General features: G+C 34.7%; 1 protein-coding gene across 1 annotated transcript in view; it reads right to left on the bottom strand.

The window, feature by feature from the left end:
- Positions 1–23768: 23768 nt before the first annotated feature.
- The window catches only part of GLRA3 (glycine receptor alpha 3), a gene marked incomplete at both ends in the record, with an annotated part of 84418 nt that continues 83510 nt past the window's right edge, over positions 23769–24676 (bottom strand). The window contains one exon of the mRNA XM_084286362.1: positions 23769–24041. Within this exon, the coding sequence (XP_084142488.1) occupies positions 23769–24041 (273 nt within the window). The remainder of the gene's footprint in view (positions 24042–24676) is intronic.

Here is a 24676-nt window from a genome sequence, read left to right as displayed (position 1 = left end):
TTAAATAGGAAAAAAATGCAAATGAATCCATATAAACATACCTTGCTGCATTTAAAAACGTTATTCAAATGCATGGTAACTGTCAATTGAGTCATTAGGAAAAGAAGGAAAGGTTAATTCAGTTTCCTACTTACTGTTTTTTTACCAAATGAGAGTGGTTGAGAGTACACTCTTGCTGATACCAGCAAGAACAGAAAAGATGGATGAAAGTGGTAAAATGAAATTGTAAATAAAATCAGAGTTTCTTGTGTTTTTATATTACTTAAGAACTTTGGGATGGAGCCAGAAACTGCCTGACTTATTGTAAGGTCCTCTGTTTGTGGAGATCCTTTAAGGATATAGAAATCCCAAACAATTAAACAAAGTAGTCTGTATGTACTCCTCCTTCCTTTCCTTATGCAGAATAGCAGTTCACCAGTGCCACAGGTATCTTTGGCTATAAGTATTGATCATGAATTTTGAAATATAAGGGTAACTCAGCTAGTCTTTATTTACAGGTAATACACTCACAAATACATGTTTTTTACCTATCCGGAAGAAATTTAGATCTAAAGAATTCTAATTTATTAGAAGCATACTAAATGTAAATGAGTGCATTTTGGGGTATAATCCTAGATGCACTACCTCTCATTCATGCTCCTCAGAATCTTGTCGCAGTGAATGCCCAAAAAAGGTTTGAGAAAATTATATTATTTCTTTTGAGAAACAAAATTTTCCATTTTTTTTGAGGTTGTGAATTCAGTTTCTGACCACTGAAACATAACTTTGCCTACCACAACTGACTTTGGTCAGTTAAAACCAGGAAGGAATGATAAATTCTAAAAGGGAAATAGCTTGTTGAACTGACTTACCTTACTGAGGGGCAGCTGGTATGAGAGAGAGGGCAGGGCTGCATATCTGGGGATCAGGGAGGAGTGGAAGAAGTGAGATCACCATTTTCACAGTTGGTGGGGTTATTGGACTGACCTAATTTTTGTCACACTGTCTCAGGGTTATGCTGTTCTGTGAATCAACACTGATTTCAGTAACTCCATCAACACTATGACTGAACTAATAACAGTATAAATAGACCCCACTTGGCTTTCTTCTGACTAATTGTAAGCCCATGGCAGAGGGGAATTGAACATATTCTCCAAAGCTGGTGCCCTAATGAGTCACTCCTAAATTACACCTTTTAATTTTTTTTTTTTTTTTCCAGGTTATACTGAAGTACACTAGATCCTAACTAGTTCCTGGAAAATATTTGTTCTTGTTTTGCTGTTGTGTTAATATAAAGTAAAAATACTTTAAACAATATTTAACTTCAATAAAAATGCTTAGTGCTATACACCCAAAGTACATATTTTACATTGCTGTGACAAGGGTTTATGACACTTCATTTCTAGCCAGTGTTTAACATATCTCTATTTACTGTTCACATGCATATATTCAGATCAAATATGACATACTGTCATGAATAAGATACATTATACAGTAACGGGTAGTTTCTATATCCTGGAAATTTTATCTGCACAAACATATGTGTGTGTATGTACATGGACATGTGCATATTCACACAGTAATGGAAGCAATAGAGTGGAAGGAAATTAGCTGGTGAGTGAAATCCCATTCTGTTGCAGGCAATCACATAAAGTTCCATAATAGAAGTTCTCTTTTTGAAGGCTTTTACCCTCATTGCTCTCACCAGGAGTCTATTCCAAATCTGAAATGTTCTATAGGTTAGAACATTTTCTTCCATTTTGTAGTCTAAAATACAAATGACTGAATTTATTCTCTTTTTCTGACAGTCTTAGATTAAAGTGTCTTTTTTTTTTTTTTTTTTTTTTTTTGGTGTGTGTGTGTGTGTTTATCTCCCACCAAGGCCATAGTGCTTTGCTCAGTTTCTAGAGATCACTCATAAAACTTTGCTGCTTTCTAGATGTACGCTGTCCTAGACTTCATATAGATTTCATATAATTTTTGTAATCCTATTCCTTTTCTGAACCTCTTTTAGCTTTTTGAATATACGTATTCAGAGCTGTTCCAGGACTGTTCCTATGGGACCTATTCCTTATAAAAGAGTACCTTCTGATGTTTCCTAGGATTCTTTTGGCCTTTTTCTCACCTGCAACATGTGGCAATTTAGAGTCTATAATCATCTTAGGTCCTTCTTTTTGTGCATTTCCAGCTGATCTGCTTCCAGTTTACAGCAAACTTGTTTTATACTACTGAATGAAAATCCATTACTCCTTTCTTCTCTGGTACAGAAGGTAATTTAGTTCCTTGTTATATAGATATTGGCAACACTTACCAAGTAATTCTGACAAAGGCTAATTTTGTCAGTACATATTTTTACCGTGGTCTTTGATGAAATTGTTAAACTCCACCATTTTTTTCCTAGCCCTATGGTATTCACTGTACAGTATTCCTGCTATATCTTTTTTTGTTTCAACAAATGCTTATCTGTAGGGCAGTGCTGTATGAAGCCAAGATTGATAAGATCTACTTCACCTTTGTCTGGAAGAGTATCTCATCAAATGAATATATCAGAACTCTAGATGTGATTTATCTTTGTTTCTCTATGATTCAATGTATCCTACTCTCTATGCTTATTCTTATGCCTTTAATTTCCCTCTCTAGGGAATCTGCTTTAGATGCATGTGTGCTTTTGACAACACTGCAAACCAGCAGTTTTCTAGGCCATCCTTCCTTCCATATTTTTTAAAAATTTAACTATTGCAAATACAATTTTTTGTGGCAGCTTTTGATAACTGTTTGAAACTCTCTGACTTGGAGTAGGACTTCATGTTATTTTTATAATTTATGCAGAAGAAACTGTCTGCATAACTTTTGAAAAAGACTTGTTCTTTTTAGCCATAGGTATAGCACTGATGAAATAGTATGTTGTCATGTAATTCAATATCTCCAGTATACCATAAATATCATGAGGCATGAACCACAGTACAAAACAAAATCCCTGTTAGAAAAATAAATTCAGGTGAAGAAAATAAAGGAGTTTTTGACACCTTTGAATTCTCAGTATATTATTCACTGCTAATTACTGTACTTCCTACAGGGCACAACCTGGAATTCCCTCTCTCACTCAGAAATTGGAGGTATAACTAATGTGGAAGAAGGAAGCAAAAGAACAAATTGCCTTCACCAATTAATATAGATGTCTTTTGTCTAGAAAATATTTTACAGAAGAAACCTCTCACAGAAGGGCTAGTGAACCTGAGCCAGCTAATATCAAATCAGCCTTCAACTTACACCAAAGAGCTTGCAATTGATAAATGAAATACTTCACTGCACTCTCTCAATTTTAAAATTAGCATCCTTTTGCTAATTTTACACATTTTATACATTAATTAATTTTACTAATTTTAATTTTACTAATTTTATACATTATATATACATAATATATTATATATATTATATATAATGTATTATATTATTGTATGCATTATATTATTGTATTATATTATTGTATTATATTAATGTATTATATTATATATTATATATATAATATAATATATATAATATATATATTATATACTATATAATATATTATATATATTATATAATACAATAATATAATAATAATATAATATAATATATATATATTATAATGTATTATATATACATTCATTTTACTAATTTTATACATTTTACACAGCTAATAACTATTTTGAAGACAATCAGAATCAGGTCTATTATCTGTGTCTTTAATGATATAAGAGTAATCCTTAGCATTAGATCAATAATAGATCAATAATTAGATCAATAATTAGATCAATTAGATCAATAATTAGATCAATAATTAGATCAATAATTAGATCAATAATTAGATCAATAGAGATCAAGGAGACATTTGGATCTGCTGACATTTCAAGATTTTCGAAGACAATCTAGGTCTTCCCCACCATGTGCTCTCTGAAATAGTTCTGGTAACCTCAGATGTAATTGTTGACATGCTGAATATTTTGGCAAGTCCAGAAAAGAATGTACTTTAAGTAGTGATTCTGTCCATATTTTCCTTAGCAACAGGAATGAGGAAAAAAGGGGTGCAGGTGTGCTCTCAGAAATATTGCAAACCAAGCTGTAAGGATATAGATCTTTTGTGTTTTACTTTATTACATTTTATGCATTTGCAATTACATAAAAGCTCAAAAACCTCAACTACATCTTCTTTAAGGTCAGCTTAGTGAAAAATAACTTTAAAGGTCCCTTGCAATATTACAGATTCCTTGAACCCACCTTTCTCAAAGGCTTTTCTACTCACCAGGTCCAGCTGTCTTTCCATAAATGACACTGAGCTGTGGGAATAGCATCAGTATAACTGTAGGGACTATGGTGAAAGAATCCTAGAAAGGTATTGTATTTTCTTCCCTTACTGGCTTATGGCTGAAAGTCATTTACAGCAAATGTAAAGTATCTGCAATAGGGAAAGCAAAAATTTCTTTGTATTAAAACAGTGCTATCCAAATGAAAATATGACATTTAGAAAAAATATTCTTTGCCTAAGTATTCTCCACTCTCCCTAAGTAAAACTGCCATGGAGCTCTAGGAGGATAGGAACACTTTGATTGATGAAAGTGTGGAGAGAAAAATGCCGGGCAATGTAGGCTGCAAGACCAATTTACATACTGATTGTCAACATCTCTAAAAGAATGAAAGCTATTCCGAAAATCCATATTACCTTTATTGCCAAGTTGCAGTAAGTCATATCACATTAATTAATTAGGTCCATTTAATGTGGATTCTCCTGAAGACTGTGTTTAGATACTCACAAGAAAGTAGGCTAAAGCATCTAAGTTTCTCATTAGGAACAGGTATTCCTGTTCTTTCCCTAATGAGATGTGAATGCCAATATTACCTTTATCTGGTGATGACAAGTTTCCTAGACTTCTGTAAGCCTAATGTATATCCTAATATATATATATATAAAATACGTGCATCTCTCTCATCATTGCTAGTCACAAATAATACCTTTATATTATCATTATTATAGATAGTCACTGAAGTCTTTTATTGCAACAGTAAACGCTCTGTTCTTTCTTTGGCGCTTGCAAAGTAGCTCTTAGGATGCTAAATGAATGCTGACCAGCTAGCCTCTGTAAGAAAACAAATTGCATGGAGTTCCCTAACTCTGGCCTCAGGGACGCATAAAATGTCCTTCTGAAAATGCATATTCTTAGGAGATATCCCTAATAAAATGACAGCTTAGCTTTTACCAAGAAACAGCCTTCAGCAGAATTTATCCTAAATTCTGAATAGGTGAATATATTCAGAATTGTCAGTATAAATCAACTTGATATTAAAAGGATTTTTTAAACAAATCTAATTATATGTAACTTCTATCACCTGATGTTTGGATAGCATTCTTCAGGATTTATTTATTATTTTTTTTTTCTTCCTTATTATTTATAACATTAATAACCTGGAATAAAAAGTTCTAAGTTTGGCTGTTGAGCCACAGAAAAGTCATTGGAAATATTCAGAGAAAGGTGAACATGCTTTGAGAAACACAATGCTACTCACAGTTTTTATATACCTGGAATGTCTGTTGTGATGGCATTGTTTCCACAAATCCAGAAGTTTGGTTTTACTGTGACCTCAACTGTCATTCCAGAGAAATGACATAGTTGCTTTAGCAGCAACAGAACACAAACTCCATACAATTATTCCATAGGAGATATTCTTAATAACTTTTTCAGTTATCTGCTAACTCTGTGTTTCCCATATAATTCTCTGTAACAATGAGTTTTAAAAAATAAACCAAGAGAGTACATTTGAGATAAACCTGTAATCTCAATTTATTTGAAATTCTTGTATGGTCCAATTACTTTTAAAATAACTATTTATTTATTTGTTTTATTGGACTCTGACCCTACAGTTTGATGACTCTCTGTGACCCCTTATGTCTCACTTAAAATAAACAATTTTACATGTGTCCCTTGCTTTAAGACTTGGTTCTAAATGTGTAAGTGCTTTAAACAGTTCTTGCAGATCTTTTTTTCTCCCCTGAGTAGTGTAACAATTGTGTAGCTGAAATACTTTGGGGAATTACACCTAAACTTCAACTTTTATCACAGAAAATCTCCATTCAACAATAGAAAGTCCTCTTCTCCTTTTGAAAGTATTCAGATAGCTTTCTAGCAGTGACAGAATCCTGCCTCTTCCATGATGAATTTTGTGCCTCTGAGTGTAGTGAATAGAGAAGGAATGAAAAAACCTGTTCTTTATTTTCTGAAAGCAAAAATGGCATCAAATTAATATTTACTCAAAACTTTTGTGTTTTCTTCCTTAAAAGCGCTGTTATTACAGCATATGAATAGTATGTAGCTTGGCTTTGACAAGAATACTTCATTATTATTGCGTGATAGGAACAATTCTACCAACACAGTCTTAAAACATTTTGAAAAGTCTTGTGAAGCTGGGGAAGGAATTTTAAAAGGGGCCTCTCTCTTCTTGGAGTAGACTCAAACTACATTGTTTTCATGTCACTTCACACTAGAAGTGAGCAAAATGTTTTGCTTAAATAAGCAAAACAATTGACTGACTAGTATTTATGTAGAAAAGGGAGTATGGATTAGTGTGGCACACATGCTGAATGTGAATCAACAGAGGCATGCTGCTGTGAAAAGGAAAATGTATAAACAGAACTCTCTATCCAAAACATATGAAATAATCCCTCTACTTTGCTCAGCAATAGTAGGGCTTCAGATAGAATACTTTGCTCTGTGTTTCGGTCTCTAAGACAGGCGGAGAACTGGCTGAAAAACAACTAGAGGAGAGCAGTAACAGTGATTTGAAGTCTGGAAACCTTGATGCATGAGAAAAGAATAAATAAATTCCAATTTTTTTTTTTTTTTTTTTTTTTTTGTCCTAAGAAGACTGAAAGAATATGGTGTGGAGAAGGAAGGTGGTAAATAAACTATTAGCAAAGAGAAAGAGAATAATTCATTTTCTTTGTTGTAGATGGAATGAGAAATAATGGCCTTAAGTTGCAAAAAGGAGTTCTGTTAGATATTGAGAAAAACTTGTAGGAGTAAGAATAATGAAGCCCTGGAATAAACCCTTAGGGAACTGTGGAGCTGAAATTATTTAAGTTCTTTAAAAACAGCTTTATCAAGTGTCTATCCAGACATACATTCTATCTTAAAGTTACTACCCCTATGTTTTTTTTGTTCACTTACAACAACACAAATTTTAGACAAAGCAAATGAATACATGATTTTGCTTCAGATAAATGGTATTACACCATTTTTCCTTTTAAACTTAAACTTTTAATTAAGGAATATTTTAGATGCACAAAGATGAATTGTAATTTAGAGTTGTACTCAATTTAATTGAAAAAAATATTAGTAAATTTTAACTGTTCATTTGACATGAATTTTAATGTGGTTAAAATAAACAACCATCAGGGTGATTTTTTTTCAAATTTTGTATTATGCAATGATGGGAAAGCCAATTATGCAGACATCTATTTAACACAAAATAATAACTGTTCAAATGTTTTGTACTTCAGCAGGTAACTAAAAAACAGCTAGAGCATCTGTGTGTGTGGTGGGGGGTTGTATGTTAAGTGCTGCATGAGCTTTATGCAGTTTTATTGCAAGACAGTTGTCGGAAGAATTTGGGTGGGAGAAATGGAAGGACCATATGTTTCTACTTATTGATGAACTGAAGCAACGAAAAGAGTGATTGGCTGCTATTCACTATTCTTACTGGAGTATTATGATGAAAATTCATGTATGTTTTAGATCCTGGGCATAATGAATGATTATAAGCTTTTAGCAGCAGTAATTATTAATGTATTATATCATATTAGTATTCCAATTTCATATGTACAGTGGAAAAATAACAAGATTATTCACTGATAACTGTTATCATAGTATTTTTGTATGGTGCAGCAGTAGTTTTTGTGCAGACCCTCCTGGCTCATAGTAGCCCTACTAACTGGGCATCCCCCTGTATTCCTGCTTCCTCCTGCTGATTCTTTTTCCAGGATGTCAGGGAATATTTTGTGCATGAACAGTCCATTCCAGCAGTTGTGGGAAGAATCCTCAATCATCATGAAAATGTTATTTCCTCTTATTAACAAAGCACACAAAAGGGCTCTCAGAAGAAACTTTTGATAGAGAGAGCTGAGCTGCAGTAGAAAAAGCAATTACTTGTGGGATGGAAAAAAACAAAGGAGATCTCAGTTCTGTCTTGCACTGAAGACTATTCAAATTGTAAATGTTCTCAGAGAGACAGGTCCTACCTAGCTTGACTGAAGAGGTCAGGGCTCAATGGCTACCATGAGAAAGATTGCTACTTTCAGTCTCCCAGAATAGCTCTGTCCTTTTGTCCTTTGAAATAAGGTTTCGTCTTCAGGGGAAGTTGAGTATAATTCCATGATGCTTTGGAGAATATGAGTCTTGTGAAGATTGAGTCTGTACCTACCATCTGCTACTGTGCAGCTAATATGCAAAAATCATGAAGCCATTGAGAGAAACACAACAGGGAACAAGACTTAAAGCCACCTAATGTGCTTGTTCGGTATCCATACTAGAGATGTTGCCCTAAATCTGACAGGTACTGTTATTTTTGAGATTGGAATGGGGCCCAAGTTATCCTCTCTTACTCTTCTAAAATTCCAGTTAGTTAATGGGAGTCATCCTGGAGAAATACGAAAAATAGATAATTTGTTTCTTCATCTTTTGTGGTTATTATTTTTTTTTTTTCTGTAAGAACACACTAAATATTCACAGAACTATTGCAGCACTGTCACAGCACTATGCATGCAATATGAAGAGATTCATTTCATATCTTTATGATCATTCTGTAAATCACATTAATCTCTGCATCTTAGATTGTTCTTCTCCACAAGTAAGATGTGATTTTCATTATATGATCTCAGAATGGAGTTAATTACATGTTCTTGTTGAATAAACACTTCTGTTTGTTTTGATTCTGCTGCCTTCAGAACTATGTAAATGCAGCCATGAAGTCTGGCTAGCCGGATTAGAATTCAAATTAGCTGCTCAAGACTAATTAATTTCTATGGCTCTACTTCTATGGACAAAAAGACTGGAAATGCATCTACTCATTTTTCTTTTACCCATTTTCTATTTTGAATCAACTATCTCACAAGAGAAATGCATCAGGAGACTGCTTCCATTTATGGAATGGTAAATCTGCCAAATTAATCTTTTTGCCAGTCTAGATAATGTTAGAGTTATTATAATAATGCCATTAAATGGCTAGAAATCTCATACATGTCAAGTAGAAGCAGACTATAGAAGAGCTAATAGAGAAGGAGGTCTCCCAGGTTTTGCCTTTTTTTCTTGGGAAAGTGCAACAACACCCAAAAGTGGTTCTTCAGCAGGGAAAATACAAGAAAAATCTGTTTAATTTCTTTTACAAGTTTTTTCCCTCTCTTCCATGAGCTCCTGTAAAATCTGATCAAAGATATGTTCCTATCAACACAGAAGCTCCAGGGATACAGTTTATGTGTTTGGACTTAGTGCAGTGATAGAGACTGCTTGGTATGTCTGTTTGGAGGAGATATCCAGATTCTGAAAGAGTCCTCTTCCTTCCACAAGGGATTTAACAAGGTCTGTTTTTAATAAAAATTACTCTCCAGGGATCTCAAAGGCATGACCTGCTGATAGATTGAAAATGCTGATAGAGAAAATTTCAATCTAGACTTTCAAGCAGAAATGGAAGAAAAGTAATAAACCATTGGAAATAGTTGTAGAAGATCTCTAAAATAGGATGAACAAAAATAAATTTAGAAATCTTTTTCTATAATGCTCAGGTTGTAACATGACATCTAAGGCTAAGAGATTTAAGTGTTGCTTTCCTTGTTTCAACTCCTATGCTGTTTATTTTTTGCCTGGATATAAACAGTACAAACAAAATCACACAGAGCATTTCCATGTTTACCAAAACAAAACAAAACAAAACAGAAAAAAAACAACAATGGGTGATAGAAGAAGGCATGAAGAGTTGTACAATAAAAAGAGGATTATTTAATGTTTCTGGATGTTGCATAATTGCTATTTTACAAGTTTATTTTACTATTTAAAATGTATTATGATTGAAATTATTGAAATTGCACACATATGAGTCGAATAAGAACTTAGAATTACGAGAATAATGAGGCTTATGAAGCCTCTCCCAGCCACTGCTGAAGTCAGACATATTTCCACTTCAGACAGAGGAAGGCTGGATTGCAGCATAATTTAGAGTTATGATGGCAAGCATATTTTACAGATGTTCAAGCTGGGTTCAGATGTTCAATGTTGGTTTAAAATCTGTTGCACATTATTTTTATGAAGAGAGTATTTTAAAATATCTGACTAACTTGTGGGCACACAACAATTAAACAGTGGAAAAGACTCATAGTTTGCTTAATTCCCTTAGTTGAGAACATTTGTTTAAGGTCTGATGCAAACTGAAAATTTTCAGAATGATAATGTCAAAGGTGGTGATTCAATTTCCTTTGGAAAAGTAATAATTAACTTCCAGCTGAAATTAGATATATAACCGCTGCCTTTTATAAGCAGGTAGGTCAGCCTGATCCAATTTCCTTAGATATTTTTCCATTGACTGCAGACCCATAGAACAGGGCTATTGGGAACTACCCAAGCAGGCTTGACAGCAAATTCTTGTTCAGACCAGATTCACAGAAACTCCAGCCACTAAAATGGTATCAAGGATAATAAGTTTGGAGCATTGCAACATCAGAATGAACTCTGTCACTCACTGACCTTAAACTATTGACTAGACATTTTGGAGAACTGTTTGCATCTTTTTTTTTTTTTTCACAGGAGGCTTATATAGGTTACCATTGGATGCATAGTTAGTAACATTCGTAAAGTTTTAATATCCTCCATGATTTTCTCACTCAGGTGGTATTAGGAAGCCAGTTCAGAGTTCTCAAATAGTCATGAAACTAGCAGGGCTCAGAAACATTACTGATACTCTTATTCTAAGAATAAGCCAAATTTAATTGCCTGTTACCTTGTTAAAAGTTTTCTTCTCAAATATTTGTGACAAACTTCACATGGTAATTACTTGTTAGCCTTTTTTCCCTCTGTTAGGTTAAATAACAGGTAAAAAATTGATCTATTTTGCTATGCTACTTTTCTGTACTTTTATATAGGGGCTAAAAGCAAGCCTATCAGCATGCTCCTCTGGTAGTGCTTGTTTTAAAAACATTTGAGATCATCTGAGATGCTATTTGAAAAGTAAAATGGCAAAACCATGAATTTGTAACATATTTTTCATATAATTTTGTAAAAATATCCTGGTGGGTGAGCAATCCTGTGGGAATCCTGTGGAAATCTTTCTGCATCCTAGTGCACCTGTTTGGGTACTTTGGTACCCAAAGTACCAAATGAATGTTCTGTCGGGAATATAAAAATTAACAGACCATTTACAACACTTCAGTAATGCCGGTGTCTTACAATACATTTCTTGAAGTTTGTCCTCATTCCTGCTACAAGCTCTGTTTGATCTGGAACATGCGGGTGGGCAAGTGCAAGGCACCAACAGAAGTAAGAAAGCTGCAAATAAAACTTTGAAGGATCATTTTCCTTTGGCTGAGTTTTGCCACTTGCTTTCATGATAATTAGATTGTGCTGTGGTAAGATAGTCGTGTCCTAAAATCAATGACAGAATAACATTTTACCCTCTTTTGTTCATGAAGAGTATGTAAACAGAGCTTGTGAAGTTAAACACCACTCATTTTTGTCAACACAAATAGATCTGCTCTATCTGCAGCTGCTAAACTATGATGCATATGTAACTTGTTACCAATGTATGTAGAACTCATGGGGCAAACAAACACACAGCAAGTTGGATGCTATCTAGGGCTTAAATTAGACCCTGAATTAGAAAACTGTTATACATGGAACAAGTAATGGAAAACGCTAACAATTTCTATCATAATGGAAAAAATATTTTTGTTTTGAATGGCTTTGAACATGCCAAAAGAAACATACAGGATATGTATGTATTGCATTGCTGCAAGTAAAATATTCTACTTTAATTTTAAAGAATCTCAGAATCACAGAATCATAGAACTGTAGGGGTTGGAAGGGACCTCGAAAGATCATCAGGTCCAACCTCCCCGCCAAAGCAGGTTCCTCAGAGGAGGTTGCCCAGGTAGGCTTTGAATTTTGTCCAGACAGGCTTTGAATATCTCCAGAGAAGGAGACTCCACAACCTCCCTAGGCATCCTGTTTCAATGCTCTGTCACCCTCACCATGAAGAAGTTCTTTCGCATGTCAGTGCGGAACTTCCTGTGCTCTAACTTGCAGCCATTGCCCCTTGTCCTATCCCCACAAAGCACTGAGAAGAGGTTGGCTACATCCTTCTGTCCCCCACCCCTCAAATATTTATATACACTGAGGAGATCCCTTCTAAGTTTTCTCTTCTCTAGGCTGAACCAGGTCTCTCAGCCTTTCTTCATAGAGAAGATGCTCCAGGCCCCATATCATCTTTGAGGCCCTCCACTGGACTCTTTCCAGGAGATCCCTGTCTTTCTTGTACTGGTGAGCCCAGAACTGGACACAGTACTCTAGGTGAGGCCTGACCAGGGCAGAGTAGAGGGGGAGGATCACCTCCTTTGACCTGTTGGCCACTAGATTTTTTTTTAATTAAAAAAAAAAAAAAAAAAAAATCTGCCCTTGCAGTTCTGCACCAAAGGGTCAGTTTCCTGTAACATAATTAGTGGAAATTTTCTCTTTTGCTCTTTTCATCCTCCTTCACCCCGGGGAAAGGACAGAGCCCCCTCTGCCTTCTGCAGCAGGGAGAGGGGAACGGCTCCAACGGGAAGCATTACAACAAGCATTATTACAACCCAGCCATATATAAAGATAAACCCTAATGGCAAGTAAACCCTAGTGGCAAAAGGGCATTAAAGAAGGTTAAGTAACTTTATAAAAATTCACAGATGAGAAAATACTGGCTCTGCCTTGCATTTACCCTACAGCTAGCTGTCTCTTAAGCATTAAAAAATGTGGTAGAGCTGTATGACAGCTAGTACAAGTTCAGGAGAGATTATGAAGGGGGACAGGAAAAGATAGCATATAGGATTTTCTGAGTGTTTACAAAATTTTTCCATCATTCCTTTTGGGCATCTCAAAGCAACTGTGCCTGGTTTCTCAGGAGAAACCAGGAAAGGAATAAGTAAATTTTGTAAATTCTGATAGAATTTAATTACAGGCTTGTACACATCCTGTTTTAGTATTACTCCAAAACTTTTCCCAAAATAAGTTACTTGGTTTAATATTTGAAACAACAAAATTCAAGTTCTGCTATTTAGAAGCCTTAAGTCTGAGACTACTGAAAAGGGGCTAGAACACTTTTGAAAGTGTTTTCAAAGTGATTTTGTCAAAACTATATGGTGATATAACATTTCTCTATTAGTCTGACCATGTTTGTATAAAACTGACAGGTTTTCCCATTGAACTGAGATATGCTGTTCTTGTTTCATTTTTACTGAGCTTCTTTTAATGACAATACAGTTAAATACGGAGTAGTTGGCTGTTACATCAAAATAATTCAGTTGAGTCATTTTTCAGGAGAGCCTGCAAAGCCAGGGAAAAAAAAAAAAAGGTCTATAGTAAATTCAGTATTCATTGATTTGAAAGTTATGAATCCTTCTATGAACTTTAAATGCATCTTTCTTTTTAAATACTACTTTTGGTAGACAATTCATTAACTAGCATTAGATCCCAAGTTAATAACCTTCATCATGGTCCTAATCGTGATCTAAAACATGAAAGAAGGTACATGTTGGACTCTTTTGAGAAATTAAGGACAAACAAGAAATGGGTGTTACTGGTACACAACAGTGCCTTTTCAAGCCTACAGCTATTCTGTGGTATCTATCTAATCTAGTGTCTTAAGTATCATTTGAGATCAAAGTTCAGGGTGCTTTTGCTACTGTTCAGTAGGTATGTGAAAGGATGAAGCTAAAGTAAGATAGGTGGTGATGCACCTGAAGTAGAATATCTGATACGTTTAGCGAACAACAATATATATTTGTACCTGTAGCCGCAACTGTCCTCTGTGCACTGTAACTTGGGGAATCTACTCCAAAGACTTTCTAAGTTTAATGAATTTGATAGAAGAATGTTAATTATTGATATATATATATATATTTTTAAGACATCTTTAAAAACTGGGTAGCCATTCATTTCTCATGTAACAAAATCATTTTTAGCAATAAGTAGTTGAAAATCAACAGATACTTTAAAAAAGTATATCTCTAGTTTCTGTTCTAAAATACCATTTCTATTTAATTAAATGTCCAGCTACACATATAATTACATATTCATATGTAAATTTAGACATAAACCCTTGGGCTCTGGCCCTAAGAAATTACCAAAACAGTTATTTTTATTTCTGAGACAGCATCACCTCAAAAAGTTTACATCGCTTTTTAAATGAAGTGTGAATAGTGCTTACCCTGTATAATTTTCCTTCTTAATAATGAATGTCATTGTTTGGAGTTTCTACAGAAGCATTCATTCTGCTAAATGTATTCTGTTGAAAAAAAAAAAAAACAACAACAACAAAAAAAAAAAAAAAAAAACAACAAACGCAAACACCTGTGTCATCTCTCAATTCGTATGGAAGGGAGCCATCTTGTGGTTCAATTTATAGTTTCCTAAGAAATGAAATTGAAATAAGTAAGATTTTCCAATATTCTCTTACTATAAGTAAGTTCAGGCTCATTCTAGTACTATATGGACTCACTCTGTTCTAATATAGCTCCATGACATCTTACTCTTCATGCTTTCATACTCTTTATGTGCTTTTAAAAATATATATATATTTTTGAATGTCTTCTCTGTCTACTGAACATGCCTAATGAGAACAGCTCTATAGAGGGCTAAATATACATAAAGTAACACACTTTTTCAAAATAGGTCATCTGTGCTATTTAGCTCATTAATAGAGGAATTAAAACATGAAATAAATGTGTTTCAAGCTGAGCTCATTACTTCAGTAGAGATTTTAAATGGATATTGGTTAAATAGAGGCTAGGTTTACAGGAAAAATGTTTTTCAGTATTATAAATGGAAGTGCAAAATCCTCCACCTGGGAAGACCAACCCCATACATTAGTATCTGCTGAGAGCCACCCAGCTGGAAAGCAGCTTTGCAGAAAAGGGTCTGGGAGTGCTGTTGGGCACCAAAATGAACATGAGCAAAGACTTTGCCACTTTGTGGCAAAGACGACTAATGAAATCCTGGGCTGCATTAGGAGGAGTGATGCCAACAGGTTTTTTTTGAGCACCCCAGTGGAGACATTGGACTAAGTCTACAGGCCACTACATGGACTAAGCAACAGGCCACTACTTTGAATAAGGGACAGATGCTCCTCTCCTATGAGGAAAGGCTGGTCCAGCTCTGCCTTTTCACCCTGGAGAAGAGAAGTGGTGATCTCAACAGAGAAGTGGGGATCTGCGCTGGTGCGGCCTCACCTCGAGTACTGTGTGCAATTCTGGGCACCACAGTATAAAAAGGACATGAAACTGTTGGAAAGTGTCCAGAGGAGGGCTACGAAGATGGTGAAAGGCCTGGAGGGGAAGACGTACGAAGAACGGCTGAGGTCACTGGGCCTGTTCAGCCTGGAGAAGAGGAGGCTGAGGGGAGACCTCATCACAGTCTACAACTTCCTCGTAAGGGGGTGTCGAGAGGCAGGAGACCTTTTCTCCATTAACACCAGTGACAGGACCCGCGGGAACGAGGTTAAGCTGAGGCAGGGGAAATTTAGGCTTGACATCAGGAGGGGGTTCTTCACAGAGAGGGTGGTTGCACACTGGAACAGGCTCCCCAGGGAAGTGGTCACTGCACCGAGCCTGTCTGAATTTAAGAAGAGATTGGACTGTGCACTTAGTCACATGGTCTGAACTTTTGGATAGACCTGTGTGGTGTCAAGAGTTGGACTTGATGATCCTTAAGGGTCCCTTCCAACTCAGGATATTCTATGATTCTATTCTATGATATTCTATGATTCTATTCTATCTCAACAAAATGTACAAATATCTGAAGCGAGGGTATAAGCTCTTTTCAGGTGGAACCCAGTGGCAGGACAAAAGGCAATGTGCACAAACGCAAACACAGAAAGTTCCCTCTGAACATCAGGAAACACTTCTTTACTGTGCAGGTCACCAAGCACTGGCACAGGTTGTCTAGAAAGGCTGTGAAGTTTCCATACTTGGAAATCTTCAAAAGCTGCCTGGACATAGTCCTGGGCAACCTGCTCTAGGTGGTCCTGCTTGAACAAGGGGTTTAGACAAGATGACCTCCAGAGGTCCTTTCCAACTTCAACCATTCTGTGATTTTCTGCTTCTGTGAGGTTAATGTTGAAATATTTATTTGCTGTCAATAAATATATACATATATATTTGTACACACAGTACGTATATACATATATGTTTATTAAAGGTTTGGAAATATGTTATTCAATTTTTGAAAAAGTTTGATTTATTTTTCAAAATTATTCTTTCCTCTAATTCTAGTTTCATGACTTCGGTGAGTTGTTTTCCAGGTTGTTAAACGCTTCACGCTTGTGTGAATTCAGAAGAAAATGGTATCTAAGCAAACATAGTTCTCAGATCCCACCTTTGTACAGAGAATACAATACTATACATAAAATTGACTACATGGACCATATGAAACTAAATTCTTGTTTTATTTCTAACATAATTAGGTAGCTATAAATATGCAGACATGAAAAAGAAGATGTTCAAGACTCATTTTTCCAGATTTCTGTGTTGAAAGGGCAGAACAATTTACACAACACAATCACATATTGGTCTCTTTAAGATCTGTTACTTCTGTATTTGACTCTCCATTGTATTACCTGGCTGTTACTTTCTTGTTTAATTGCTTGTTGCACACCTGATATGCTGTACACCTCAGCATGAAAACAGTTACTACTGTATTAGTTTTATAATATTGTTGCTTGTGAACATATCCTAATAACAAAATGTTGAACTGATGTTGCACTTTGTCATATTGGGTGGGCAGGGCAAAACATCTGTCCTGAGGCTGCTGAAGACTTCTAGCCTATGTAGCATCACACTGATGTATGGCTGTTACTGAGACAAACATTTTTAACGTTCTTTGTAAATACTGCTATAATTAGATTAGCAGAAATGAAGATGTTCTTAAAAGACTTCTGATGCATCCTCACTTGAGTTTTCTTGAAATATTTTTCTATCAAAAAAGATCTGCTACAGATCTAACAGTGGGCCCATCAGGACCTTCAGGGTATTTTGCTACAAGCAAAATACTTAGCCTTTCTGATAATAAGGTAAGCACGGCCATTTTGGAATGGCTGTAACTATTTCAGTAGGTATTTATCAAGACAACTTTCCCTTTGACTTTTTTTTTTTTTTTTTTTTTTTTTTTTTTAGAACAGGAACCCATTCTCTGGCTGTATTCTGGAGAGACCACTTTCTCTCCATTCACTGTAAAGGAAGACTTGAAAAATCAAACTCCTAATTCAATGCCTGCCATGCTCCCTGAAAACACCTTTTTGTGTATTTAATTAATTCAGTATCTTGGAGCTTAATCTGAATTTAAGGCATCTAATTTAATCTGTACCTTCTCTCTAAAGTTTTTAATACCAAAACATTTAAACGATAATTCACCTTTACTACTGGTGAGAATTGCATTTTTTTCCCCAGTGGTATTGATAGTCCTTCTTGTGACCTTAAACACATTGTATGGTTTATGAAAAGAAGTTGTTTATTATTTTTGAGGAAAATATATATAATAACATGGGTGACACCATAAATTTCATGTTTTAAGATTCCCATCTGCAGAGAATATCAGTTTAAGTGCAATATGATACTGAAATACAATAAAAAGGACTTTAATCAAATCCATGCACAACACGTTTACAGATTTTTCCTAAAAAGGAAGTACTTTGAGATGAAATTGCCAGTGAATGTTATCTAGACAGAATTCACAGGAAAATATGTTTAAAACTCACAGACAAGTTATTAATACATTACTTTTTTTTAATTTTTTTTTTAGCCTTTAAAAAGCTGGGATCACGAACACACAAAATACTGTATATTATGTTAAAACTTTAGGTCAAAAGCTTATGGCACAATTTCTTTTTTTATACAGCTCACAATTACACATTCATGGAACATCGGTTGCTATTAGTCCATTTCATCCATTAACATCACTTTGCCAAACACTAAAAATACAAACATAAGAAAAGTTTCTTGCATATTTCACAAAGATGAAAGTGAAGAAGTGCAGTAATATTTAAGAAAGTCAAGAATACAGGATGAGCCAACATTTTCCTGGCATTTAACCCACTGCTTCTAGCAATCTAACCTGCTTCCACAAGCCTTCCAAACTGATAACATTTCAGTAACTTCTATAGGTGACGTGTGTTGCCTGAAGGCACCTTTTCCATAACCACTGAAAAATAGAATACCTATTTTATTATTAACAAGTGGCTTAGTTTGCAATTAATAGTTTTACTTCTTAGTTGTCTCAAAAAGGACAAAAGCCATGATGGTCTGATATTGTTCTTATCTAAATAGCCATTTGATTGTACAGTGAGATGTGGATAAAGTTATTTTACTACCTTACAGGGGTACTGCAAGAATTAATAGCTCATTCAGCAATTTCACAGTATAAGGCCAAATTCTGCTCTGTTGGATTGGATTAATTCCTATTATAGCTCAAAGGAGAGCAGAAGTTGCACATAAAATATATTTACTTTTTGCAACAAAGTATCTCAGCTTGGGCTGGGAACTGTATAAATAATTTCATTTCTAATATAAAATTATTGCTAAAAATAATACATTTATTTATTTATTTATTTAAGTTTAAGGAAGACTTTCCCTACTGTTAAAAATATAAGGTTTTATACAGTTTATCTTATTCTGTTTCTATCTACAGTATCAACCTACAATTCTCTAACAGGTTATAATACAAAGTGGAAACAATACCTCATTCCTTAAATGTAAAGTGCACATCTAAATATATGACTTTCTAGTGATTAAGGAGAATCACCTCTCACACATCACAAAGGATTCTTTATAAAATAGTTTATAAAAAAGTTATGGAATCAACTCTAATAAAAAGAATCAAAAGAAAACCATTATGTTATTGAACTGAAGTGATAATTAAATCCCATGTTCTTCCTGAATTCCACTAACCTGCTTAAATAATAGTGCTTGCTGTCAAAACTCATTGAAAGAAAAAAATGTGCTTTATTTTGATGTTCAAATAGCTAAATTGTAATAATAAAACACTATTATCCCTTTTTTCCTTTCTCCCTCAAGCCTCCCCTACTTTATTACCGTTATAGACAAAAAAGCCAACGCTCTATGTAAATCTATTTTGCTGATATTTGGATATAGTTTTAGAAAAAAAAATACATTTTTCTATGTGGAATTTAAGCAGGAGTTTGGTAACGTAGGTCACTAGTCGAGGCCTGTGGTGGCTGAGTATATCTATTCCACCTCTGTGGGACCTTTCTTATCCCCTCACAAGGACATGAAGTTTCTGGCCTTACTAAGGGGAAGATGGTTTTGGCCACATTTCTTCCAGTACAGGAAGAAAAGACAGTCACGTGAAATTCCAAATACTCTGGCTTTCTCTCTGTCTGTTATGCTATGTACAGCCCAGGTTTTTCTCATGTACCTTCCTGCTCTGCTCATCTTTCCATTAAGAAAGCATATGGTGTGGTAATCACTTCTCCATCTGCACAGGTAGAAACTACTATCCCATGAGAAGAAATACATTGCATAAGTCCTTGCCCTATACAGCTACTGCTTCCACCTGTAGTAGTATACCTATGGGTAATGGAGGCTTCATATTTCCTTCTTTCCCCTTTTTGGTGACCGGTGCCAGCTCTTTAGCTGTGGCACTCCTCCAAATCCTCATTTTTTTTTCCCTCTGATTTCATTGCATTGCATGGATATTCTAGAGCCACTATTTTATTTTTGAAAAATAGAGTTAGTCTATAGAGTCCACAGAAATATGACCTGAACAGTGCAGAGTCTGTACTTATTGTGAATAATTGCCAGGGGCAAAGCTGTGTTGGCTGTTGCCTGTAGGGGTTGTGCGTACAGGAAGCCTTCTTTTATGGCTTTGCTAAGGGCCTTTACTCTGGAGAGACTAGGTTTAGTTATAGTGAGATGAGGTAGCTATCTACTTCAGCCTGATGAATGTGGTCTATTTTAGATGTAGGAGAAGACCTACTAGATACCATCTCCTTTAAGTATCATTTCCTTGATTCTGTTTCTGCCTCTCCACTATTTCTTTTGCAGGATTGTATTAGACTACAGCCAGATAAATACCGCTTTCCATTCTTGCCCCTTTGTAATCTAATTCCCTGCTATTTTACTGTACAGTTACAAAAGAGTCAGCTCCCACACTAATTTTAACTGATGACGGTAACTGTTGGTTCCAGCTTTGTATAGAGGGCTGGCATGCCTATTGGCATTTTTAGGCTTTTCCCATAGTCAGTGGTGAATAAGTAGACATTCTCACCTTGAGTTTTCTTAGAATCTCGACTGACATTTCTCTCTTTCTTTGCCATGTGACTTTATACTAAATAATTTAGGAATAATCATAATGAAGTTTAAATTTCTTTTGATAAACGCATTATTTAGTGGACTGCAGAGGCTTCTGTTACCTTGGCAAATGTTATGATTCCAGAAAAAAAATAATTCAAAACCATCAGCACAGGAAAGACCTTGGTTCAATTACATCAAAGTGGAAAACATTTACTTACCTTAGAACAGCAGGATGATATGCCAAATGTTCTGTACATTTGAAAACATCATTATGGAACCATTTTTACTTTCCCCCTCTGTTTGAAATACTTTGGGTATTAACTGATTACTAAATAATAATAATAATTAAAAAAAAAAAAAAAAAGAAGTTTCACCAATACTGTAGAGTTTATATGGTTTAAATATTTAAATCTCTTTATTTTCAATATACCTTGTTAGAAGACTGAACATTATATGAAAATCTTCTTTATAGAGGTAGGGAATGCTCAGCTTCCCTATGTAATGGCCTATGAAAGGGCTACATAAAGGAAGGCATCTCTTTTTATTCTTTGCACTGTCCAGAATTCTTTCTTTTTAGAGGGAAGAAATAAGGCCATTTTCTTCTTTCCTCTCCTCATACTTCATGACTGAAAAGATGACACAACACTAGGCACTATCTAGTCAGCCATCTACCGTCAGCCATCTACAGGTCTCATTTCTTTAAAATAGAATATATAGGTAACAATCCATTGGGGAGGTTAGAAAATTATAATGGAGTCTTATGTTTTTTTGTTGTGTATATATATGCTCTATTTTTTTCTTAGATTAGCGTGCTCCAGTCAAAGAGAAATATGACACAAGGGTTATTCCTCCTCACTGCAAGGAAATTGTCCTTCTTGCTAAACAGTTCTACATTCCTTTTGACTCATGTTTTGTCAGTGTTGTAATCCAATCTCTCTTTTATCGCTCTCAAAATTTCCTGTATGAAAGCACAGATTTTTTCAGCCCTAAAAAGGGGAGAAAGAAATCAGGACTAAATTTGTTTAGTTCTGCATTACTCAAATTAGTTAACATTTTCAAAATAAGGTAGTGCTACATGTGCAAGAGCAGCAGACTATGGAGTGATTGGAAAAGAGACAATGTGAACCAGGCATTAGAAACTAGAATAACTAGGAGTTATTCTGGCCAGCATTACTTATGCACTTATCTCTCCAATTAAGAATTCTTTATGGAACAGAAGTCAGCTGTTCTAGAGGGGGAAAAAAAAAAAAGATAAGCCTGCTAAATAATTCTTTTTTTTTTTTTAATTGCCTTTTGATTATGAGTCCAGTACTTCAAACAGCCCTTAAAAAATACTGACTTCACTGGTAGCAGAAATAAATTAACATCCCTTTTCATATCTGATAGTTTATGACAATTTAAAAGAAAGAAATATAAGCCAACTGAAATGTCAGCCATTAGTTCATGGATCAACACCCATATTTGTAAATGAACAGGATTTTTTTGGAACATGCACATAAAGAAATAAAAAAGAAAACAAAACACCTCACCAAATAATAATTGTTTAAAGTGAATTGAATTAATTTCAGATCATAAATGAAGCACAACTATAAAAAATAATACTCTTTTAAAAATATTGGAGGAGTATACATCTTTCTGAAACAGCTGAACAAAATCTGAGAGCTACTATTTTAGAATCTCCCTAACTAATCCTTGGAGGAAAACAATAACAAACACATCCAAACCCAAGGTTGCTATGTTATAATCCTCAGTGTGGAGTTATATTGCTTCTATTACTTCATATTCAGCGTGCCTTTGGCAGTGCACCAGATGTTTGCCTCCAGCTGTATTTTGCTTTTGTATACACATTCTAAGCAATAACAAAAGCAAAAATTTAAAACACATTCAAAACAAAAATATTTTGCAATGAGAAACAGCCTCAGCTACTGGACTTAAAGTAATGAGTAATTCTAAATATGAGATTTATATCTTAGCATGTTTTTGTTTTTCAATGGAGAAGATTGGCAAGAGTAAACACTTGCCTGCAAGCTATGTCATAAATGAGATCTATCGTGTTATAATCCAAAAAAAAAAAAAAGTGACTTATTTAATAATAAAGAGGGAAAATGCCTCTGAGTTCTAACAGTTTTTATCCTATTTATTATATGAAGTGCAATAAATGTGAAAGACCATTCAGATCCTTTTTCATATTTCAGAAGAGTCACATTTTTCTAAGTACTTCTTAACCAATATCTAAATCATATAAATATACTTCAAAGAATGCTACAGAAAACTTGATGCACTCTTAAATTCAACCTCCTATGACATATGTAACACTATATCAATAAACAGTGGCGTACCCATTCTCCTAATATTTCAGTTGAAACAGCTTTTAGTTTTGGTTCAAGATCTCTTTGTACTGCATCAATATAAAGCATTGCAAAATTTTGATGTAGTTTGTCTATCTCTAATGCTGTATGAGTTTTATCAATTAAGAAAAAAACAATATATAAAAAGGATTTAAAAAAGATTCAATTATTAAAGTTTAGGTAATTACAAGAAAGAAAAAGTCCTTTAGAGGAATCAACACTTTGCAAATGTTGGTATATTTTCCATGTGATAAGCAGACTATTAAACTGTAAATACCTTGTGCTGGCTGAGATTATTTCAACACACACTTTCCAGGGGATTGATAATATGAAATTTATTGAATAAATTATACAAGTTAAATGTGCCAACTGTGCTCATTGTAATACCTCAGGTCCTGTCCTTAAGACAAGTCCTTAAAAATCTAAATTAAAATAAGTAATGTTTCATTATGTTTTAAAATTGAAATAAAGGTGGGATTTTACCTAGAGTATGCTGGATATTTCTTTCTTTTTTTTTTTTTTTTTTTTTATGCACCAGAATTAAAAAAAAAAAAAAAAAAAAAAAAAAGTAAGGAACATCAAAGAGTACAATTATACCACTATGTAACAGTAAGTATAAACACGCTTCAGTAGAGAGTGATTTACAATGAGTTGTTAATATTTAATTTGACACAGAATGTTTGCAGCAGCAGATGTATCTTCTCTGCTGTCAGTCTTCCATTCCACTCTGTCTGGGTATTGCAATCCATGCAGGATCTTTCCCCCCACCCAGTGTTTTTAGGTCTCCCAATTGCTCCTCACTTACACGTTTCTAACAGAAGGCCTCCTGTTGGTCATGGCAGGATCTGTATGGACTGCAAACATTAATCTTGTTATTGGTGAATGTCTTCATGCCTAATGATTTTGTAAATTACCCAGTAAAAAATATTGAAAATCAGAAAGGCTAATGGGAAACAAGCTCTGGAAATTGTGTCTATCTTCTTGGCTCGGTCGATGAATACCTTTCTCATCTCATCGGGGCTCTTTGGTGCAGTTTGAGCAGGATTATTAGGCCCCTTCTGTGTCACTCCATCTTTTGCTTGCAGACATGGCCCCACTCCATATGCTGCTGTAAAACTGAATTGGCTTTCCCGTACGTCATCATCCTGTTGTAAAAAAAAAAAAAAAAAAAAAAAAAAGGCAAGTTTTTTTTACAGATTATTTTTTTACAGAAATTGTACCAACCATGAAATACGAGGTATTGCACCTTTAGCACGGTGACTTTTTGAGCCTCCTTTTTATTTTAACTGGTTGAAATGTCAGCCTTATCAAAGTGTCTGTGAAAATACATCATCAGATTTAAAAAGCCCAGAATTTTTCTACTTGTTTATAGACTCCATAATCTATTTAGAGAAAAGACAAAGCTTAGTAAACTGGTTTACTAGCTTAGGAAACTAATGGTAATCAACACCCAACTTCTGATTTATTCTGATTGGTTTTCATTTTCCCCATTTACAGTAAACATCTGCGATCTTCAGCTGGGCAAGTTTCACATTGGTCTTTCATGCAACAGCCATTAGCTCTGTATGTTGCTTGACAATATGGGATGGCCTTTAGCGATACAAGTAGTAACAATATTCAAGTTAATATTAGTGAGAATTCTGCCTGTTTGATTTTGTATGTTAGTTAATCTTACTCATATGCCTTCATTCTACTGTGCCCTGTATTTCAGATAAGCAGAATAGTATATAAAGTGTCTTACTTTAGAATAGAATAGAAATAATACTAAACTATTTAAAAT

The sequence above is a fragment of the Netta rufina genome, assembly GCF_964035555.1.
Source record: "Netta rufina genome assembly, chromosome: 4".
NCBI lineage: Eukaryota > Metazoa > Chordata > Aves > Anseriformes > Anatidae > Netta > Netta rufina.
Note: the sequence above shows the minus strand (reverse complement) of the source record. Positions and strands in the feature narration are given on the sequence as shown.